Below are 21,075 nucleotides of genomic sequence, written 5' to 3' on the forward strand. Positions count from 1 at the left end.
TAAATCACTACGCGGCGTTACATACTGTCTCATATACGAAGCATCCGTTTCATCTCGTTCAAAATTAACGCATTCGTGATGTATTACAGTTACTCTGAATTTTTTTCCATCCGAATACTTTTCGAAAAACAATTCTGCTCCTCCACCCAACGCAGATACTTCACTTGCGACCAGCTAAAACAACGTTTCGATTCTATGCCTATGAAAATTCGAGATCGAGAGAGCAAATGAAAAGTTGTTGGAATAATTATGAATACTAATGTGATGGAATACATCGAGCGCGCGTCGAATAGAATCCCATTTCGAAATGAATAATTCTTCTCTTTTCATAACATAGCTAATCTGGTAATATAGGTAAATAGGATGGTTGGAGGTGTTCGGAAATGGTAGGACATTTCAAAAGTTAAAGTCGACGATGATCCGGTGCATCAAGTTTGTCGTTACAGATTTTCTTTTCCCATGAGGCATAGAGTATTCAACAACGATAATGCAGTCCTTAAAATTCATCATTCATCTCTGACTGGAAAGCTAATTCGCAAGGCGTGGTATTCTATTCTATTTGCATTATTAGAAAAATACCCGTACTCTACATACACTGTTTCTAATCTTTTGCTACATTTGGTTTAATCCCCATGCTTCCACAGCACGATTAGTCGGAAATGTTTTCGATTATCCATAATAAAATAAAAGAAGTAACAAAGCTTAAATTTATTGTTAAAGCTCTAATGAATACATCAAACTGCGGTCGAATCAATTCATTTATTATTTGCACATGACCTCTGTATATTTGATAAATTATTCCTAAATACATTGAAACATATGTATTTATAATGAAATATCATGCAATGGGCTGTGTAAACTATAATCTATAATTTCTATCGAATAGCTGCTTTTATGTCAACAGGGCTTTGAGACTCAGTTCAGTTCCTCCTCCTCCTCGTCCACCTCCGACCACCTCCAACAATCGCCAACCACCTCGAACAACCACCGATAACCACCTCGGGTTGTACCTGGAATAGCAATAAATATTTTCAGTATCAGAACACATCAAAAATATTACGTGAGGATTAATATTTGAAAAGTGCTGGAATAAATTTTTTCTGGCACTATTCGGACGCAATTTTGCGAGACAAATCGATTAAGCGCAGTCCCGATACGCTGCGAGCAGCGGATAAAAAGTTACAGCCAAAAAATGAGAACCCGTGTTTTCGACATTTTTCAGCAGGCGCATTTTCCTTCGTAACTTCTTTCCTGATGATCCCACGCTCTTTTCGCTGCGTTCTCTGAGTTCCTGGGGATCCAATTAGTCAGGAAGGGATCGTACAAATCGAATCTGAGACCAAAAATTTTCGGTCGAAAAATGAAGAAAAAGTAAGGCTAACCCCTTTCCATTTTTGGCGAAAATTTTCGCGATTCTGAAATTTCGCGGTTGTTCGCTGTCGCATGGTCACGCTGCTTGGTCTCGCGGTATTTTACTGCCCGTGAAATTCCAGCCGATGTGCTTGCCAATATAATGGTTCTTCCGAAAGTCACCGATTAGAGTGAGAACGCAGGCCCGAGCTGCTGCTCTCTGTCTCTTATTACGGTTTCATCTTGGTGCACAGCGCGCAGCCTATCTCTTCAAATATATGGTACTTATATACCATAGTACAATTCGGTTGTGAACATTGACTCAAGTAACTGCTGTCACCATGACCTCAGTGTACAATTAGTGTACAATTCGCTTGTGAACACTGACTGAAGTAACCGCAGTTACCGTAGCCTAAGACCGGTTCAACTATACAAAGATTCAAGATGGGAATTGTGTGTTGCCAAAATCTTCTGGTGATATCCACTGTTGAGAAGATATCTGATAAATATTGATAAAGTGACACAAAATCAGCTGGGTTATTAGCATAACATTCTAAATAATTAACTGTGATCATGGATAGAGACGAAATATTGCGTCACGTTTGCGAAGTAATGACAAGGGTTTACGTATATTCGTATAAAGGTGTGTTTCGTAACCTTCTAAAAATTTATGTTTGACGTTGCTCTGATATGACGTTAGCTTTCAATCTTACATCAATTCTAGACGAACTTAATGATTCCGAAGACGAGTGTTACCTTTCGGCGACGGAGGACGGGGTGCCAATCCGAAAACTCTTCATCGGCAATTTGGCACAAAGAGTTAGTACACGTTTTAGCATTTTTAATTCCATTGTATGTATGCACATGCTATGTAACGTTGCATACATGCATATATTTATATCAAAGGTCGCTTGTAGGGTAAGTACCATATTGTTCCAAATATAAGCTGAGGATTTTTGTTGTGGTTAGTGATTGATGGCATCGGTTAAAGGTACCGTCTAATACGCGGAGTCGTCCTACAGTCTGAACAATACGGTAAACTGTACATTGAATTCAAGAATTTTGAAATAATATACAAAGGGAAAGAGCAAATTGATTTCATTGCCTTAAGATTTTTAATTTTCAATTAATCTTAGTAACATAATCTCCAATAATATATTTGATCCGATGAAAAGAACGCATAGTATTTTTCTAAGTGTGGAGGTTGCATCTAAATGCACGATTAAGCGACTTCACAAACGTCAAGCAGTACATAGGAGTTAGTCAGCTAATATAATGTTATACTGACAATATTTTATACATTACTTTACAGACTACTGTAAAAGATCTGCAGAATGTCTTTTCAAAATATGGCAAAGTTGACAGCTGCTACCTCAAACGAAACAGTGGAAAAAGTAATTACGCTTTCGTTACATTCAGCACCGTTGACGATGCCATGAAGTAAGTTTCTCAAGTCTTTTTTTATTCTAAATTTTAAGAAATTATTATGTATCATTTTAGTAAGTTAATTCTAATATGTATTGTAAGGGACCATCATTTTCAAAGCTGAGATTACCGCCAATGTGGTGGTGAGTGGTTATATCAGAAACTGCTGCAAATGAGTCAATGATCTACAAAAGTTCTATTGATTTTTATAAAGAATCTACTTGAATGAACCGTTATTTAACATTTCTGACACATCTTTGCAGATTAAACTAGTTTGATCGTAAAAATTTATGTCTGCTAGAACTACTATCTATGATAGTAGGAAGTGGAATTTTATCATCAGCAATTTTTGATGATAATCTGAATTTGAAAAAAAAAACGGATGGTTTTGTTAACCCCAAAAATTCTACTTTTTAGAAAATAATTATCATGTAACGATATTTACAATTTTCCTTACCCATGCAAAGTTAATCCACACTGATTTCTTCAGCACAGCATAATGTTTATGAAAGTTTTTTGTTGCACCTTTCAGAGCCAGACGAGATGGCAGTCGGAAAGAAATTCATTTACACAATCGAGATCTAAGAGTCATGCCAGCTGACTCATGGCATCAGCCAGATAGTGTCGAAAACCAACGAAAAGTTGCAGCTAGAAAAGATAAAACACAGCAACACACAGAAACCAATGACTGTCTCTTCCAACCATACATACCAACTAAAGATTCATTAGAAGATGATGCTCCAATACATAAATTAAACGATGACTGCCTAATCCATGTGTTTCTTCACCTGCCAATTACTGATAGAGTAAGAATTGAGAGAGGTATTTCTTCACATTTCTCACTACTTTTTGACTTAATGTACTGTATTATACCAAATATAAGTCGAAGTTCTTCGTCGTTGACAGTACCCGCTGAAATCATCCTCATCTTATACGCAGGCCTGTATTATTTGTGTGTTACTAAAAAACAACACCCTCAAATACTGTCTCAGAATTGAAGGATGTTTTATATGCAGGGTTGGCTTATACTTGGAACAATACAGTATATACCTATTTAGTATCGTAACAATGACAGCACACATTCCTATCATAGCGTGTGTCCCAAATTCACTGTAACATGTTTAGAGCATTTAAAACTTGCAAAAATTTACTGTAAAAGTTATCTATAAAATCTATTGCAACTTGTAATTCAAATATACGGGATCATCATACGCTCTTCTTGAATAACAGGCTAGATTGAAAACAAGTATGCCGTAAATTAGCATCAATTTTGCAGAACCTTATCATAGCGTCCATCATTTATATAAGTTTAGGGAAAAAACAAAGACAAAATACATTTTTCCCTGTCGGACATCATAATTCTTAGACTTTCCTTGAATTATGAAAATCCTTGACTATTCCTGCTTTTCCCAGTCAGCCGCCTCCCTGGCTTTTCTGTATTTCACAGACGCATCTTTTTATTTCTGGTGACATATTGTACATTCTTCAAGGAAATGATGATCAAAGAATATTCAGGTATCTCACTAGTTGAAATTATGCTTCGAGATACAATATTTAGAGGTTGATCAGGCGTTTCAGTAACTTTTGGAATCCAAAAAAATAATAACTTTTGGAATGAAAATCTATATTCCAATCTCATTATATCACATAGTGGTTCTGGAGTGAACATTTCTATTCGGTATCACATCGGTATCACATCTGAGTTGCATTCCTTATTCCTTGATTTTTTCATTGTAGTTTGCAAGCGGTGGCATGCTGTGAGCCTAGAATCTTGGCGGGCAGTGAAAAGATTAGATTTATCACTATCTGCTTGGGGGTATATTCCGGGTAAAAGGGATCCAAGCATCGATACTCCAACTTTACGCAAAGTGCTATTACGATGTGGTCATTTCTTGAATCACATTGATTTGTCCCAAATATCGCACAGACTACGTCAAAGTACACTGACTATCATTGGCAAGTTCTGCCCTAATCTACAAACTATAGATACTACGTCACTGAATGTTTCATCAGCAGGCATCGACTCGTTGACTAAAAATTGTGGAGATATAAGAAAACTGGTTCTAGGATCGTGCACAAGTTCGTGCGACAATGATTTGATTAAATTGTTTTCTAAAAATAAAAAATTAAAGTCTCTCAAAATAGTCCAAAATTCTTTACTCACCGGCAAATGCTTGGTGCACCTACCGGCTGATGGAATTGAAGAAATTTCTTTGGCTCAGTGCAATGCTGTCTCATCATGTAGTTTTTCCAACGTAAGTTCTTTAATTTTTACTTAGTAGTTAAAAGGGCGGTTGAAAGTTCGTTAATAGTATCAATGATTTCTCAAGTACAAATTTTAACAAGATGATTAAATATAATCTATAAAGCCACATACACCCAATATTCATCCTTTTACATAACATTTTTGTCAAAACAGTATTACTATGTGAGGAAATATTACTTTGTCCTGAATGTCATTTGATCGGATTCACATTTGGTAAAGATTTTTAAAATATTAAGACATGAAAGCAAAAATTATTGAGTTTTATTCACCCCTGGATGGAATATAACTCGTTCTCAAATACATATAATAAACCATACCTTTAATGATGGAATTATTTTTGTCCTCTTGTTATTAGGCCATTGCCAAGTTCTCCAACCTGAGTTCGTTGTCGCTCAACAGATGTGTAAGTCTTTGCGATTATGCAATTTGGGCAATTGCTTCTCGTGTGGACAGCTTGAAGGACCTCGAACTGTGGGGGTACTTTCCGTTACTGACTACAAATGCAATGTCACACGTGGCTAACCTGGTTAATCTGGAAAGGTTGAATGTTGGATGGAATCCTGTAGTAACAAATAACTTCCTCCTAGCTGTTGCTGCTCAGTGCGTGTTACTCAAACGCATTGACTTAACTGGTAAGATGAGTGAACGATTTGTTGAAAATTCTCTTTTAGGTTTGTTTTATCATCAATTAAGAACCTTCCAACTGAATATTGTTATGTTGACACAGGCTGTAACACTGTAACGGATGAGGGTATTGCTGCAATCGCATCGCTACCCAAGTTAAATGAATTGTTGATAAGCTATATGGGGCACGTGTCTGATGATGCCCTACCTCACATGCATCAGTTGAAACATCTTGAATGTCGAGGGTGTCCTCGTCTTACCGATTCTGGCACATCGGCTCTGATTCAAGTCTGCCCACAACTTGAACTGCTTGACTTATCGGGATGTGATTGCATTACAAACTCAACTTTAGAAGTAGCTGTTAAAGCTACTAAGGTGCGAACAAACAACTCGATACTCAAAATTATAGTCGGAGGCACTGGCACCGATCTTGATGAGTTGATTGAGATATCTCCATTGTTACAAATCGTAAATGTTGATCTGTCTCATACTCATATGAGGCCCGACTTTGATCATGGTCGCTACTTTCCTTCGGAGGATGATGATAGCGACAAAGACGATTTTTTTTTTGATTTAGCAGACGATAGAAATGCTTGGGATGATCAGAACGATGAATTTTTTGATGACTGCGATATCTGAGGAGAAGAGAAAATTAGTTAAAACTGTTGAGTATAGCAAGTTTCTAAACATGTTCTACTTACGTAAAGTGTAGAGGCAAAATGTAGACAGCTGAATAGTTCGAACATTCTGCACTACGCAAAATTATTCAATTAATTTCGCTAGTGTTATAATTAACCGTTTTTTGTAGCAAAATTTACTACTATAACGGTGAAATAGACGAGCGCGAATACGATTTGTGTCTTCAAGTGTGCTTAAGTTACGTGCATTATTCCCATTTACATAGTTATATTATTTCAAACACAATTATAGCAAATTGTACTAAAAGAAGTGTACTACCTGGCCGTCTATACAATCAATATTCCAATCTTGACAACTTTAAATTTCTTCATGTACAGGAATACCTATTCAATGGAATTTTTACAACAATGTTGATACAAATATTGAAAACTATTTCTTCAGTCTCATTACCTGTTTGTCACATGTCAGTGATTACATAAATGAAAATTGTCCAAAATTTTATATACCTCATTTTCGTTCTCATACACTTTAAAGTGACATTCTAATATATTACACTCCGGTAAACAAGTTGATTTCATAATAGTCTTCAACAACATTCTAGAAATTCTATATGTAAAGCCAATTTGATTCATAACTTAAGTTTGTATTATACTCGACCCTGACAGTTGTTTATTTGAGTTCACAAACTTGGTGGTAATAACAGAAGATTCATAATTAATATTGTCATTTTTCTTACATGTATATTTCTGAGTGCGACTTATTTTTATTACTACGAGAAAAAAAATTTATGAATAAAAGAGTCACTGTACTAGATGTGGGTTATTTTATTTCTAAAATTAAAATCTATTATATAAATATTTTCATTTTGTTTTGTGCATTAGTAATGCATTAAAATCGGTGTTTCGGAATATCGTGTAAATAACGAGTAACAATTGTGTGTAACACTTATTAATTTTTATTATTTAATGCATACAGAATATCACGAACGTAAAATTAATATAATTTATTTTCTTCCGACTGACATCAATAAAAATATACACCTATTTCAACTTCTCATAAATATCTTCACCTCCTCTCTTTTCTTTTCTTAAATCCTTAGATAATGACTGATTTTTGGGCCGAATTGACAGTTGGTTTATGTATCAAAAGTTGTAACTCTATCAAACTTGGGCGACAAAAAAAACGTTTGACGTCAACCCAGTCAAATTGGAAGAATCTTAAATATGGTGTGTTAATATTCGTACATGAGACAGTCCAATAATAATAGTCAGTGAAAAGTGTGATTCTGAAAATCCAAAGGATAGCTAAATAGGAAACACCATGATAGAAAATGGTTAAGGTTGTTACCAATTTACAGTGCCAATAAATGTTTACTATTCAATAACTTAAGGAGACTTAATCACGAGTACAAATTTCATTTTTTCGCAATAAACACATCTAATTAATAATAATGTGTTTATTATGTAGAAAGCATTAGAAATGGGACCATTGGAGCTTGAAATTTCCCCATTTATTTAACACGTAAATTTCAATTTTTTTCAGTTATCTATAGCAACGCGGCATTTTACGATATTCAATTGGCAATAGGTGGAAATTACAGAGGAATCTGCTCTTTAAAAGCACCTATAGCCAATCTATGTTTTATGAACCGCTTCGCCAGTAAAAAATCTTAGCCAATAAAGCTCTACGGCTTTGGCTTAGATGACCTTTTTTGTAGATAATTGAATTTCATACAAAGAAATTCAATACAATTTTGCTGTGAAGTTAGTGGTTTAAGAGAAAAATGAAAAAAAGCATGAAATTAGAGAAAAAATCGGCTTTAAAATTTTTTACTGGCAAGGCGGTTCATAAAACGGTGCTTTTAAAGAGCAAAGATTCCTTTGTAATTTCCACCTATTGCCAATTGAATATCGTAAAATGCCGCGTTGCTATAGATAATTGAAAAAAAATATTAAAATTTACGTGTTAAATAAATGGGGAAATTTCAAATTCATTTAACGAGTACTTAGAATTAAAATTAAGAGCTCATCTTTGGTGAGAATTCTTTTTTGGATGTTTAGAGTGATATTCCGTGAATGGATCGTAAAAAAAAAAATAGTAGTCTCAAACGATAGCACCCTAGTATACATATAAACTCGGGTATTCGGGTCAAGAGATTTGGAGTGAACACCTTGGATGCAATGCAGCTATCAAATAAATGATTTGAACTGGTGTTCACAATGTACAAAATAATGGGTATATGCCAATAATAGGGGACATAGTGTCATATATTTTTTACAAGTCACTAAAGTCAAGTTTTATTTTCGAGAAAATTCACAAGTTATCAATATAGTAATTCGTAGCATTGTCCTTAATGAACTTATGCCTTTGTTACGAATATTTACTTAGGTTGATTCGATGGCAGGAGAATATGATACATGATATTTATTGTGTTTGTGTGGTAAGTTTTGTATATTCCAATAATCAACATACTATCGTTGGAAATTTAATCAACTTCTACATAGTTGTGGACATTGCATTGAAGAAATCCAAAGGTGAATCTATACGAAAGGTTCGGTTTGATGCCAAGAACTTAACTACCGTAACACTAAGTACAATAAAAAAAAAAAAAATAATTTTCGTCATTCATAATTAAGTGAAACAAAAAGTATTCGTTATGGCCAAAAAACGACTGTTATTATTTGGATATATATTAGCGTTTCGTAATTTACATGAACCAAAACAAAAAAAAAAATTTAGCATAATGTCGGTCCGTCGTACTGTTCGTCAGACACTTGATTATCTTCAGGGTATAGTAGGTTAAGATAAGAACTTGTCAAGTTTGGTCCGATCTGACTTTTGGTTAATCTAAGAATGAGTCACTTGTGGTGACACCATGTGCTGAATTAGATCCAAAATGGATGGTTGCCATCTCGGTCAGTATCCTAATACACTTTGAAAAATTTTTATCTCTATTCTCAACCGTTTTGGAGACCATTGAGAAACTATTATTGAATTCACGATAAGTAATGACTTATTTGATGATATTAAATTGCGTTTTCGAAAATTATTTCTGAAAACGATTTCTCACAGATGAGTTTCATTGTCCTGTACATGGAACGTAACATGGTGCAAATCTCACGCTAGATAGTTTTTATTGATATAACAAGTTTCATTCAATTTAATATTAAACGTCCTATCAATATTGTATATTTCTTTAATTTTCGATAGAAAAATTTTAGTAACTAAGTGATGTAAAAGCCATGGGCAAGCGTGTTTACTATTTACTTAATTCTACTTTCTATCAAAAAAAGTTTTACAATAACTTGATAACAAAACTTCAATAATTTTTGCATTAATTCCCAGAATCATGTGAATGTCTGAATTGACAAGTGAGCACACTAATCACACTAATTTTAGGCAAAATAGAGGCAAGTGTAACTGTTATACCAATCCCACCCCATCACTGGTTTGAATCACGTGCTTGAGCACGAGACCGCATCAATTTCAATGTGTTATCAGTATTCTCGAAACGTGGTCTTTCTTCTTATTTTCCTGAATCCCAGCATCGCGTCACTACTTCTTTCATTTCATAATATCGTCGGGTTAGTGGAATACAGAGACACGTCGTTTTCATATTAGAAAAAGAGACACACAGATTTTGAAGTTCAAGAAAGTGACACGTCAGTTTTGAGTTTCAAAAATGTGACACCTCGGCGGGTTTGAAGTAAAAAACAGGACAACTCGCTTTTAAACATGTAAAAGGGGACAGGTCGTTTCGATTTTCACCTTCAAAACCAAGGTGGCTCTTTACTCCACTATCCCGACGATGTGCCATTATATATTCAGTGGTAAGAAAGGCACACCACAACCTCTGAGATATAAACAGTTTTCTGATAGTTGAGTGAGTGATAAAAATTTGATTTACACGTAACAATATATTGTTGACTGTATTTTGTTAACACAAAATATTATATTTGTTATAAGTACCACTGGTATTATAGTTTTTAATATGTATACGAAGGAATAAACAATTAATTTACAAGAATTATCTAAACATGTCGCGTATACATTGCACATGATTTATAGTCTTAAGCTAAGCAAAGCGAGACAACTGGGAATACTTTTTTTACAAATATAAAACACATTGCGACTGTAAGAATGATTTAAATCCAGTTTAATTATACGAATCGTTTCAAAAACAGTTGCATGCAATTTTCAAAATTGGATCTATCTATGAATTGGCGTCATAATGTCCCAACTGCAGGGGTAGGCTTTTCGGGGTTGCTTTTAGTTGCGATTATTAAACATACTTTGTCGTATAATAATTAATAGTAATTTGACAAAGATGTAACTTTTGTAATTATGCAATCAAGAATATATGTCGAGTTGCTTATTTCAGACTTTCAATTTATTAAAAAAGATACTTATACCTTCATAATCATCGAACTTTCGTAAAAATTCTTCGAGTTTTATTAGATCTTGCTTAGTGTATAATTTCTAAAGTCCGAACTTGAGTTCACATTTAATAAATGTTATCGATTTTTATACAATACATAGCTTAATAATTAGGCTATACTATATCACTTCGTGGTAATATTAATTATGCACAATATCATACTCCGGAATGTGCATGTATCGTTAACAAGTATCAGGACCGACGAATTCGACGAATTCATTTGACTGACATATTAGGCAATCAAACTTATCTTCATTATCTGGCATAAAAAAGTATTGGTTGAAAACTCCGGTAAGTTTTAAGCCAAACCAGAAGTGGCTGAACCTAGCTATATCAAATGATTGTTCTCTAGAAGGAATTATTTTGAAACTAAATTTCAACCAATGTCAAAAGAAAATAACATTTTATTTTCTTCAAATCTAGTAATTACTGGCCTATTGACATATACGATGAAGTTCTAAACCAAAAAGTCACCAGAGCTCCATCATGTTTCAAAAATTCGCTTATTCATATATTAATTAACGATTGCAAATATGGAATAGTAATAATATGTTGGGGCACAAATAAGAAAGCAATGTATTTCTAAGTCAATATAAGCATACATAGGTATACATTTTCATAAGCATACCTGTGATCTTTGAATTTTTCTATATTCAGTAAAAGACTTTTCAATTACATTTACAATGGTAAAACTAATCGCTAAAAGCAGTATTGTCTTAAATGACTGGCTGTGCTCTGTGACTTTTCAGTACAGATATATACACACTTATAGTTCATATAGCTCATCTTTGTCAATGAATTACTTGCTTAGTTCGATTTTGCATTTTGTGATATATCACTTTCGATACAGAGAATATACATTTCATTTGCGTGTACAACGTCACTAAAACTATGCTACAATTTTTTTATCTTACATACTTTTTGACAAAACTAAGTGAACTCAATGAAACATAAATAATGTTAATTGCAGTACAGTGGCGTATGATTTCTGGATTGTAACAACTTATTTTTTGAAATAGGTTAAACTATGCTGGATACGAATACACGTACGTCCGTTTATCCAAATTTCTTATCGAAGTTTAATTCATCAAAATTTCCTCGACAATTTTGAAATATAGACAGTAATAAACATTTAATCAATGCTACTTATTTTTACAACACTTTTTAAAATTTCTAGCTTACTTAAGCACATATTATTTATTCCCATTTAATAAAAATTTCACTTCAAGTTCAACTAACATTTTAAATGCATCCCACTTTGCTATTAACATCAACTATGTGACTTATATACTTCTAGGATTCTGTTGTTAAAATGATGGGGAGTTCCATAACTCATATGACATCATGACCAATCATGATGTGAATACATTAAAAACCAAGACGAGTGTGTATTTCATGTAAATTTGATGCTATGTCAATGTTAATGTTTTTTAGCATGTGATAATGAAGATAATGAATCTATATATAGTTTGAGTGAATGGCTGATGTCCATACGTTACTGTCTATTCTCAAAATTGTTTACGTGGGAATGAGCATATACAGAGAAACGTCAAACGAGAAAATGCCACTGCTTATAATTGATTAAAATGAAAGAAACTCAGAATTACTTAAGAGTACTGAACACGAATGTATGTGGTCAAGTATGTAAGAGTGACATTTATTCAGGACTGTACGTTCGCTAGGCGCGTTGGAGTGGTCGGTTGAAGATCCATAGTGCGACATACCCATCCCGCGATATCCACATTCTCTAATTCCGCTTTTCGTATCCATTCGTGGTTCTACAAGTTATTCTTCAAAGTAATATTTGCTCTATGTTTATAGTAAATAACGTATGATTGCCATGGTGACAACTTTTATATAGACTCTCGCCAATATGGAAATACGAAGTCTTTCAATAAATAATTAGGACATACCATTAACGTTTTCAAATCTGCCCTTTCAGCAGGATTTTTCTTCAAACAACGGTCAACGAAATCCGTAAATGAGTTGGTGAAAATGCCGGGTGGAAGCTTTGGAGGTGGTTCATTTACAATATAGTCCAATAACTCAAAAATCGCCATTGGTCTCGGGCTACTAGCATCTTTCATACAACAGGAAATCATTCATTAATGCCGTCCACTTTTAATATTAGTTTTCTTAACTTCTATACTTTTTGGGATAATATAAAAGAAACCGTTCAAGCTGAACACATGCAAACACAAGTACCAAAGATAAAATATTTCGTATGACCTATATTGCAATTCGTTTGTATAAGTTAATAGTTTGAAGATGAAATTTCGAAGGCCGAAACGTCGATTATTATGTTCACGTTTTACAAATTATTAAACGTCTTCTCCTGACCGGAATTTCGACTAATTTCATCTTCAATCTACCTCCTGGTCACGAACTTCTTTCATAAGTTGATAGTTTCAGAAGTTGGTATTTTTCAATTTTGAATAAATTCGAAACGTTTCGAGACGAGCTTTCCAAATGTTTTTGGATTTAATTGGGTATACAGCTTAGTAGCTGTTGGGAAGGGTAAGATATGTACTCCCTGCAGTGTGTCCAGTGTATATCACGTAAAGAGGATCTCGTAAAATTCTATATGAATACAGTGAATACTTACTATGAGCAGGCGACTGTGACGTTGGCGTAGAAACGTTATTAGCAGGGGCATTTTCGGCAGGTGATTGATTTTGCTGTGGGCCAAATATTGAAGCTAAAGTTCTTGCATCTGGAGATGGAATCGGATACATTCCAATAGCCATTTCAACTAATGACAAGCCGAGAGACCATATGTCACTTTGGACCGAGTAGTGTGTACCCTGAAGTCTTTCTGGCTGAAAGTTTGGGATATTTTTTATGTTATGGAGTATAATTGTACTGCTTTGAAACCATACTTAAATTTATTTAACTTTAGGTGAAAAAATTTCTGTTCCAGTGAATTATAAAATGTCTAATGTTTCTGTAATACAGGATGTCAATCTATTATAAAGCTTATGATGTTGAAGTACGAATTAGGGTTATTAGTGAAATTTGAATCTTACTAACAATCTTTTTGTAATGAGTGAAACTTCTCTACGCATGTACTTACAGACATGTAACTTCTGGTGCCGACAAAGGAATTAGCCATTGAGTCAATGAGCTGACCCGAAACACCGAAATCACAAATTTTTATTTCTCCAGCACTGTTAACTAAAATGTTGCTCGGTTTTACATCACGATGCATAATAGCATGCTTGTCTCTCAAGTAGCTCAATCCCTTGAGAACCTGTAAAAGACAAAGTTAGGTCACCATAGCTATATTAAGTTCACCAAGAGTTAATATCAATTCAAATTATGAACAATTATATTTCCTGTTAAATCGTGCCTAAAATTTTATAGAGGCATTTTTTGATAATCACTATTCCTGTGATGAAGTAACAAAATAGAAAGTGCAGCAACAACAGTCTGAAAAATAATACAATGACACATGAATGCCAATTCTGTCATATGTGTCCGGACATGCATTAAATTTGAAACAAATAAGTACATTTTTCTTGTAAAATAATAAATATTAGCATGATCTGAGATTGCTATGGAACAATGAGTCTTCATATCACTCAGAAAAAACATAACCAATATTGTTATACAAGAAAATTCACTTTGTAGTAATACTAATTTAGATATTGTAAAAATGGCTCGGCGAGCTAATAATTTCTCAATTACCAATTTAGCAAGTGGGAGTACAAAGTCTGCCTTGCACATACAAAGGAAAAGATTAACGGAACATGAAATTGAAAATTTACATCACGAACTGGAGACTGTTGATCACACGATAGACTTACAAAGGCTTTGCGAGAAATACAATACAAACATAGAGTTTGGTTTAAATAACGAAAGAGCTAAAAATGTGTTAGAAAGAGATGGTCCTAATGCTATCTCCCCACCAAAAATAACGCCCGAATATATTAAATTCTTAAAATGCATGTGCGGCGGTTTTGCTACTTTATTATGGACATGTGCAGCCCTGTGTTTCGTATTATACGCGCTTGATACAGATGATGATGGCATACAGTGGTTCGGAGTGATCATTGTTACTATTTGCATTATATCAGGTTTATTCGCTTACTATCAAGAGAGTAAGAATTCGAAGATTATGGATTCTTTTTCAAAGATGGTTCCAACCTGTGCCCTGGTTATCAGAGAAGGAGTGATGCTTGAAGTACCTACAGAAGAAGTTGTTGTAGGTGATTTGGTGAAAATAAAACTTGGAGATAAAGTTCCAGCTGATATTAGAATTATAGATTGCGTAGGACTTAGAGTCGAAAACTCTAGCATAACAGGAGAAAGCGAACCTCAGTCACGATCTGACAAGCCAACTGACCGCAACCCTCTGGAATCACAAAACGTAGCATTCTTCTCATCTTATGCCGTCGCCGGTGAAGCAAGAGGTATCGTTATTGCTACTGGGGACCGTACAATGATTGGACGGTTGGCTGGCCTTACAACAAACCTCAAGAAGGTAGAAACACCTATAGCCAAGGAAATCAGACATTTTGTACACATAATTACTGTTGTAGCTATTATTTCTGGTTTCTTATTTTTCATATTAGCATTACTTTTGGGTTACAATCTTGTAAAGTCGTTTACCTATTTGTTAGGCATCGTCATTGCTAATGTACCAGAAGTGTTACTTGTAACAGTAACGACAAGTCTGACGCTAACAGCTAAAAAAATGGCAACAAAAAATTGTTTGGTCAAAAATTTGGAAGCAGTAGAAACTCTGGGATCAACATCAACCATTTGCTCGGATAAAACAGGAACTTTGACACAAAATAAAATGACTGTATCCCATTTGTGGTTTGCAAATGAGACCCATCAGATTGTTGCCAATCCAAATTTAGGGGCGGAAAGAGATCTTCTGCTCGAAAAACCAGCATTCAACATGCTCGTTAAGGCTGCTACTCTTTGTCTGCGCGCAGAGTTTAAAATGAGGTTGACTCCAGATGCTATTGTGCTGCCGATTGACGACTGGGAAGTTATAGGTGATGCCTCAGAGACAGGCATTCTCAAATTTTGCGAGCACATTCATCACACTACAAAGTTTCGTACCCAATTCCCTAAAGTAGCTGAAGTCCCGTTTGACTCGTCAACAAAATTCCAAATGTCTATACATAGAGAGGAGAAAGGTGGATACATAATGATACTGAAGGGAGCTCCAGAGATAATAATAGAATTATGCAGTACGATATTGGAAATTGGTGGAAGCTCTGGTGCAATGAGTGGTACAGTCAAGTCAACTGTACGAAAAGCCTGCACTGATCTAGGATATTTAGGAGAACGAGTTTTAGCCTACTGTGATTTACATCTACCAGAGAGCCAGTATGGGCTTGACTTTGTATTCAACACAAATGATTCAAAGCAACAAAATTATCCGCACGATGGTTACAGATTTCTCGGATTGATCAGCTTGATCGATCCGCCTAGACCAACAGTTCCAGATGCTGTAAGAAAATGCCGAAGCGCTGGAATTAAGGTAATAATGGTTACAGGTGATCATCCAGTCACGGCTATGGCTATTGCTAAAAAAGTTGGCATAATAGGAGAAGGTCATGAAACAAAGTATGAAGCTGCTATGATTCGCAATATATCCATCTCGCAGTTCGAGGGCGCAGAAAGTGTTGCCATCGTGGTTACCGGTAATGAACTCAGAAACATGGAGACGCATCAATTGGACTTGCTCATAAGGGACTATGAGGAAATTGTATTTGCCCGTACATCTCCTCAACAAAAATTACTTATCGTAGAAAGCTGTCAACGTTTGGGAGAGATTGTTGCTGTCACTGGAGATGGAGTAAACGATTCGCCGGCTCTAAGAAAGGCTGATATTGGGATTGCTATGGGTATCACTGGATCGGATGTGGCAAAGAACGCTGCTGACATGATACTAATGGATGATAACTTTGCCTCTATTGTGATTGGAATCGAAGAAGGCCGATTAATATTTGACAATTTGAAAAAATCAATTGCTTATACATTGACATCGAGTGTTCCCGAAATGCTGCCCCTGTTGAGTACAATAGTATTCGACATACCACTTCCATTTGTCATTGAAATGGTACTGTGTGTTGACATAGGAACGGACTTATTACCAGCGATTGCACTAGCTTACGAAAAAGCCGAATCTGATATAATGCGTCGCGCACCGAGGAATCCCCAGCGTGACAAACTGGTAAACAAGCGTTTGATTTCTATGACTTATGGTCAAATTGGTATGATACAATCACTGGCGGGATTTTACACTTATTTTACTATCCTTAGTTTTTACGGATTTTTCCCCCGTGACTTAATTGGATTGCGATCGCAATGGGAATCTCAGACTATCAATAATTTGACAGATTCATTTGGCCAACAATGGAATTACCAAGACAGAATGTCTCTACTACACACAGCACGAACTGGCTATTTTATTTCTATAGTAATAACTCAGATGGTAGACTTAGTAATATGTAAAACACGTCGAAATTCAATTTTTCAACAAGGTATGGGTAACTGGTTTTTGAACTTTTCATTTTTCTTCGAGATGGCTCTAACGGCAATACTGTTATATGTACCTGGGACGGAGATTATATTTCAGACAGTTAGTTTAGATCCAATTTGGTTCCTGCCATGTTTACCTTTTGCGATTTTGCTTTGGATATATGACGAATTACGAAGACTGTGTATTCGTACGTGGCCAGGAGGTTTTGTTGAAACTGAAACGTACTATTAACATTGCGCGTGCTTTCTTTCTATAGAGCAATTGATAACAAAGCTTTCCTACAGTATGATGTATTATCTGTAGTGTAATTTGAGATGAACTATTTAAGCTGTGTAATGTTTCTTTAGACTAAGAATTAATAGGATCCCTGCTTTGGGAGTAGTATTTTTAATCTATGAATTACTCAAAAATGTGAATATCAGAGTGCTGAGCATCAATAAATTTGTTTTTAAAGAAAACCCTTGTTTTATAGAATTTTTTCCACAACTGAAAATATTAATAATGTACGTGACTAGATATCTACGTAAATAATAAAATGGTTAATAATAAGATTTCAAAATAAGCAAAACTACACAATGTTGATGAACGTGTAGTTATCAGTCAAAGGCGTTGAACTTCTTTCGAACAAGAAAATGACGGATATAAGTTTATAGAATATACGTGTTTAAAGGTGTCAGCTTTCAAATAATATTGCGATCATTTAGATAGAAGGGCTTTAATTGGAAAGTGTGCCCTTCAAGTCGCAATTCATTTTTCATAAAACGATGTAAGAGTCCGCAATAATATACCTTTAGGAAGCAAATAAGTTTAGATAAATATTGCTTACCGCAGCTGTGATGGTACCCAATATCGATTCAGGTATTCTGCCAGCTTTTTTTAAAATCAGATCCAGCGATCCGCCGTCCATGTATTCCATGCATATGCTAATTTCGCCATCGCTAAAACAGCAATAACCATTGAAAAAAGCTGAAGTTTTACACAATAAGCAAATTGACGAGATTAGCAAAATTATACCTGTAAAATGCTCCGTAGAAGCCTACGATGTGTGCGAAATTACACTCGTGGAGAACTTTGAGTTCCCTTATTATTTGTTTTTTGATGGCTGGTTTTACCTCCAGGTGGATCAGCTGAAATTACAACGAAAGAAATACAAGTTGATATATAAATATTCTGAATTATAGTTTACATTCAGCAGTGATAAATTCCAACATACCTTTCTAGCCATGATGAGACCGTACTTTTTGTGCCTGACTTTCATAACAACGCCACCATTTCCTGCGCCCAGCTCTCCTAATTTTTCAAAATCCTCATCACATAATTCACCAACTTTTTCTTTTTGACCAAGAAAACTTTCCAATCTTTTGCGTTGTTCTTCATCCATTTCTAGTTCTTCCAATCGCTCTTGGAGAGCGTCGATACTCATTTTTCCCATCACACCACTGCATCATTTTATTAAATTAATAAATGTAAACACACCCACAGATTTCGTGGCAACTGTATTGAGGCTGTTAGTTACGCAGAAACAATTTAAACATCTATGTTGTTATTTCACAGGAATAAATCCACCGAAATTTCAACACATGAACGTCTCCACAAAATTAATAGTGACAATAAAACGGAAGGTAGAAATATATCGATATTACGCAATTCTTGGAATGTGTATGTTGTGATATCAGTCACTAATAAATTGCATAGAGTACATTCCTTGACGAATTTAAAGTATATTTACAGTGATGGAAACAACAATTGATCAAATTTGCTGTAAATAATAAATGATACTTGCTTATTCGGGGTAAACAATATGTTTCGAAGTTCAATATGTACCAGTATTTTGGAGAAAATGTTGAATATTATATCTGAAACTTCGGTTGATCGAGCTTATCTTGTAAACTCTATTAAATTCTTGAGGAGTAAATGAAACTTGGTGAGCTATCGGGAAGCACGACCTGATGAACTTAGGGCTAAATATTGCATCCATTTATCATTCAAATTCAGTATTAGTGACAACTATAGTTTTGACAGCTAAAGTAATGAACTGTACAATTATAAGTGGGTTACATAAGTGACAAACATAAGTGACTCGAATTTTCAGGTTCAAGTTTGCAAGTAAAGGCAACATAACAAATACGAGTATAGAAGGTTCACCGGATTGCAGTGAAAAACTATACTTAAGGTTTGCTATGTGTATATGATTTTCCTTTATTTGCGATTTCCTGAATTGTCAATTGGTGAATTGATTGAATTATTTATGTTGGTATTTTGTTATTTTGAGGTTCGAACTTCAATCACATTTCAAATTGCAGTTTTATAAGTTGTGATTGACAAAATAGATTAGATATCAATCAAGACACTTTTAATTAGACATGATATGCAGACTAGTATCTCATACATTTGTATAACAGGTTTTAAAATTGAACCAGATTGTCTAAATTATCTAGTAATCAATGAAAACTTTAAGCATATCTATTAGTTGCATCTGTAAAGCATATTCAAAAAAATTTACTACAAAGTGCAGGTTCAAAAATCAATTTAGGTTAACAATTTCCATAGAAAGAATATAGACTAGTTAAATAAAAATATCCAGAATTGGAATCTCAAGCTTTTCGAATTTGTTCACATAACTCATGCAGACTATTAAGGAAACAGAAAAATGTATTTTGCTTAGAAACAGTACTATTTCTTCTACTGATAACTATTCACACTGGAATGTAAAGTGGAAAACCATTTATTGCAAAAACTGAATTTTTCTCATGGAATAAACTTTTACTATCATCAGTATCAAAATCGCTCTTCATATTTGCACGGTAACAATGACTGTAAGACAATGTCAAGTTTCTTACTTTTCTTAATCCTCCAGGGATAACATTCACTGGCAGCGCAGTTATCATCTCACATGTGTGTTGCGGTTGTAGATAATAACAAAATACAGTAATTTGCAAAACTTCTAATGACAGTATAACGGAGGCCGAACTTATTCCATCATTTACTATGTGACTAGCGTACAAATTGCATCCAAATAGAACCGCTGTGGCGCGACTAAGCACGGTGTATAGGATAGTGAATTTAAAAAACATTGAAGTGTAAACAATGATGGTTGAACGATTAATTACAGCCTAATCAACTCTTCCAAAAGGTATTACATACGAGGTATTATTATAAAAGAGTAAACTTACTCTGGAATGGGTACTGCAGGTTCGGTGTAAACAGGCAACGGCGGGACCGGTGGCGAAGGTGAAACTGCTGCTACAGGTTCTATAGAACCTGGAGGTAGAGTCAGGTTCAATTTGTTCTTTGACATTTGTTACGGTGTGTTGAAAGCCTTTGAAAATCAAGAAGTCTTCTTTGAAAGGTAAGAATGAAAGTCAGGAACACTGCAGAACGTTGAGTATCTCCCGTTAGTTGGTGGCACTTTATTATCTACTCGAAATCTCGATTTATTGGAGTATTAGTTAGTCGCGCATTATCATCAATATTCAATAGCTAAAAGCTCAAAGCAATCAAATAGCTGTGCACACATATGTGTATTCAACTTGATGACGAGGCTAAGCTGTCAAACGTCGAACTGTCAAATATGTTTCAACTCCCTTTCCGTGCGGTATAACCGGATTGGGACAACAAAAGTTCCGGAATTACGTGAATAAGGTTTCGGAGGTGAGCCGGAGAACTGTAAAAAAACTTTCGACGGGGTTATGATCGAGAAAACGTATGAAGGGAGTGAAAGAAGGTTATATCGGTTATACGGATCCTCTTGCAAGTTGCAGGGCACTGTTACACGGAAATCGGCTTGGGGTGAACATACGTACTTCCCGCGTCCCAAGTTCTCGACTTACT

At 35.0% G+C, this 21,075-nt stretch overlaps 3 protein-coding genes across 4 annotated transcripts; 2 read left to right on the plus strand and 1 right to left on the minus strand.

The window, feature by feature from the left end:
- Positions 1 to 1,636: 1,636 nt before the first annotated feature.
- On the plus strand, positions 1,637 to 7,115 carry LOC124303048 (F-box/LRR-repeat protein 2-like). Of its 2 annotated transcripts, XM_046759775.1 has the most exons (7): positions 1,637 to 1,993; positions 2,075 to 2,169; positions 2,663 to 2,790; positions 3,308 to 3,597; positions 4,513 to 5,030; positions 5,397 to 5,673; positions 5,769 to 7,115. In XM_046759775.1, the coding sequence occupies exons 1-7, from the start codon at positions 1,924 to 1,926 to the stop codon at positions 6,302 to 6,304; spliced, it is 1,914 nt and encodes a 637-aa protein (XP_046615731.1). In that variant the 5' UTR covers positions 1,637 to 1,923; the 3' UTR covers positions 6,305 to 7,115. The 2 variants fall into 2 exon arrangements, with proteins under 2 accessions (XP_046615731.1, XP_046615732.1); XM_046759776.1 differs by lacking the exons at positions 1,637 to 1,993; positions 2,075 to 2,169 and adding an exon at positions 2,216 to 2,385.
- Positions 7,116 to 10,796: 3,681 nt separating this feature from the next.
- Positions 10,797 to 21,074, minus strand: LOC124303057 (dual specificity mitogen-activated protein kinase kinase dSOR1). Its single transcript, XM_046759796.1, has 8 exons — positions 20,418 to 21,074; positions 18,458 to 18,683; positions 18,259 to 18,371; positions 18,071 to 18,182; positions 13,816 to 13,992; positions 13,348 to 13,561; positions 12,656 to 12,822; positions 10,797 to 12,520 (listed from the first exon to the last, which is right to left on the minus strand). Exons 1-8 carry the CDS (start codon positions 20,540 to 20,542, stop codon positions 12,404 to 12,406), a joined length of 1,251 nt encoding a protein of 416 aa, XP_046615752.1. The 5' UTR covers positions 20,543 to 21,074; the 3' UTR covers positions 10,797 to 12,403.
- On the plus strand, positions 14,398 to 17,483 carry LOC124303427 (sodium/potassium-transporting ATPase subunit alpha-like). The gene has a single exon (XM_046760611.1). It carries the CDS (start codon positions 14,398 to 14,400, stop codon positions 17,473 to 17,475), a length of 3,078 nt encoding a protein of 1,025 aa, XP_046616567.1. The 3' UTR covers positions 17,476 to 17,483.
- Position 21,075: the final 1 nt, after the last annotated feature.

This window comes from Neodiprion virginianus, chromosome 4 (genome assembly GCF_021901495.1).
Source record: "Neodiprion virginianus isolate iyNeoVirg1 chromosome 4, iyNeoVirg1.1, whole genome shotgun sequence".
NCBI classification, from domain to species: Eukaryota; Metazoa; Arthropoda; class Insecta; order Hymenoptera; family Diprionidae; genus Neodiprion; species Neodiprion virginianus.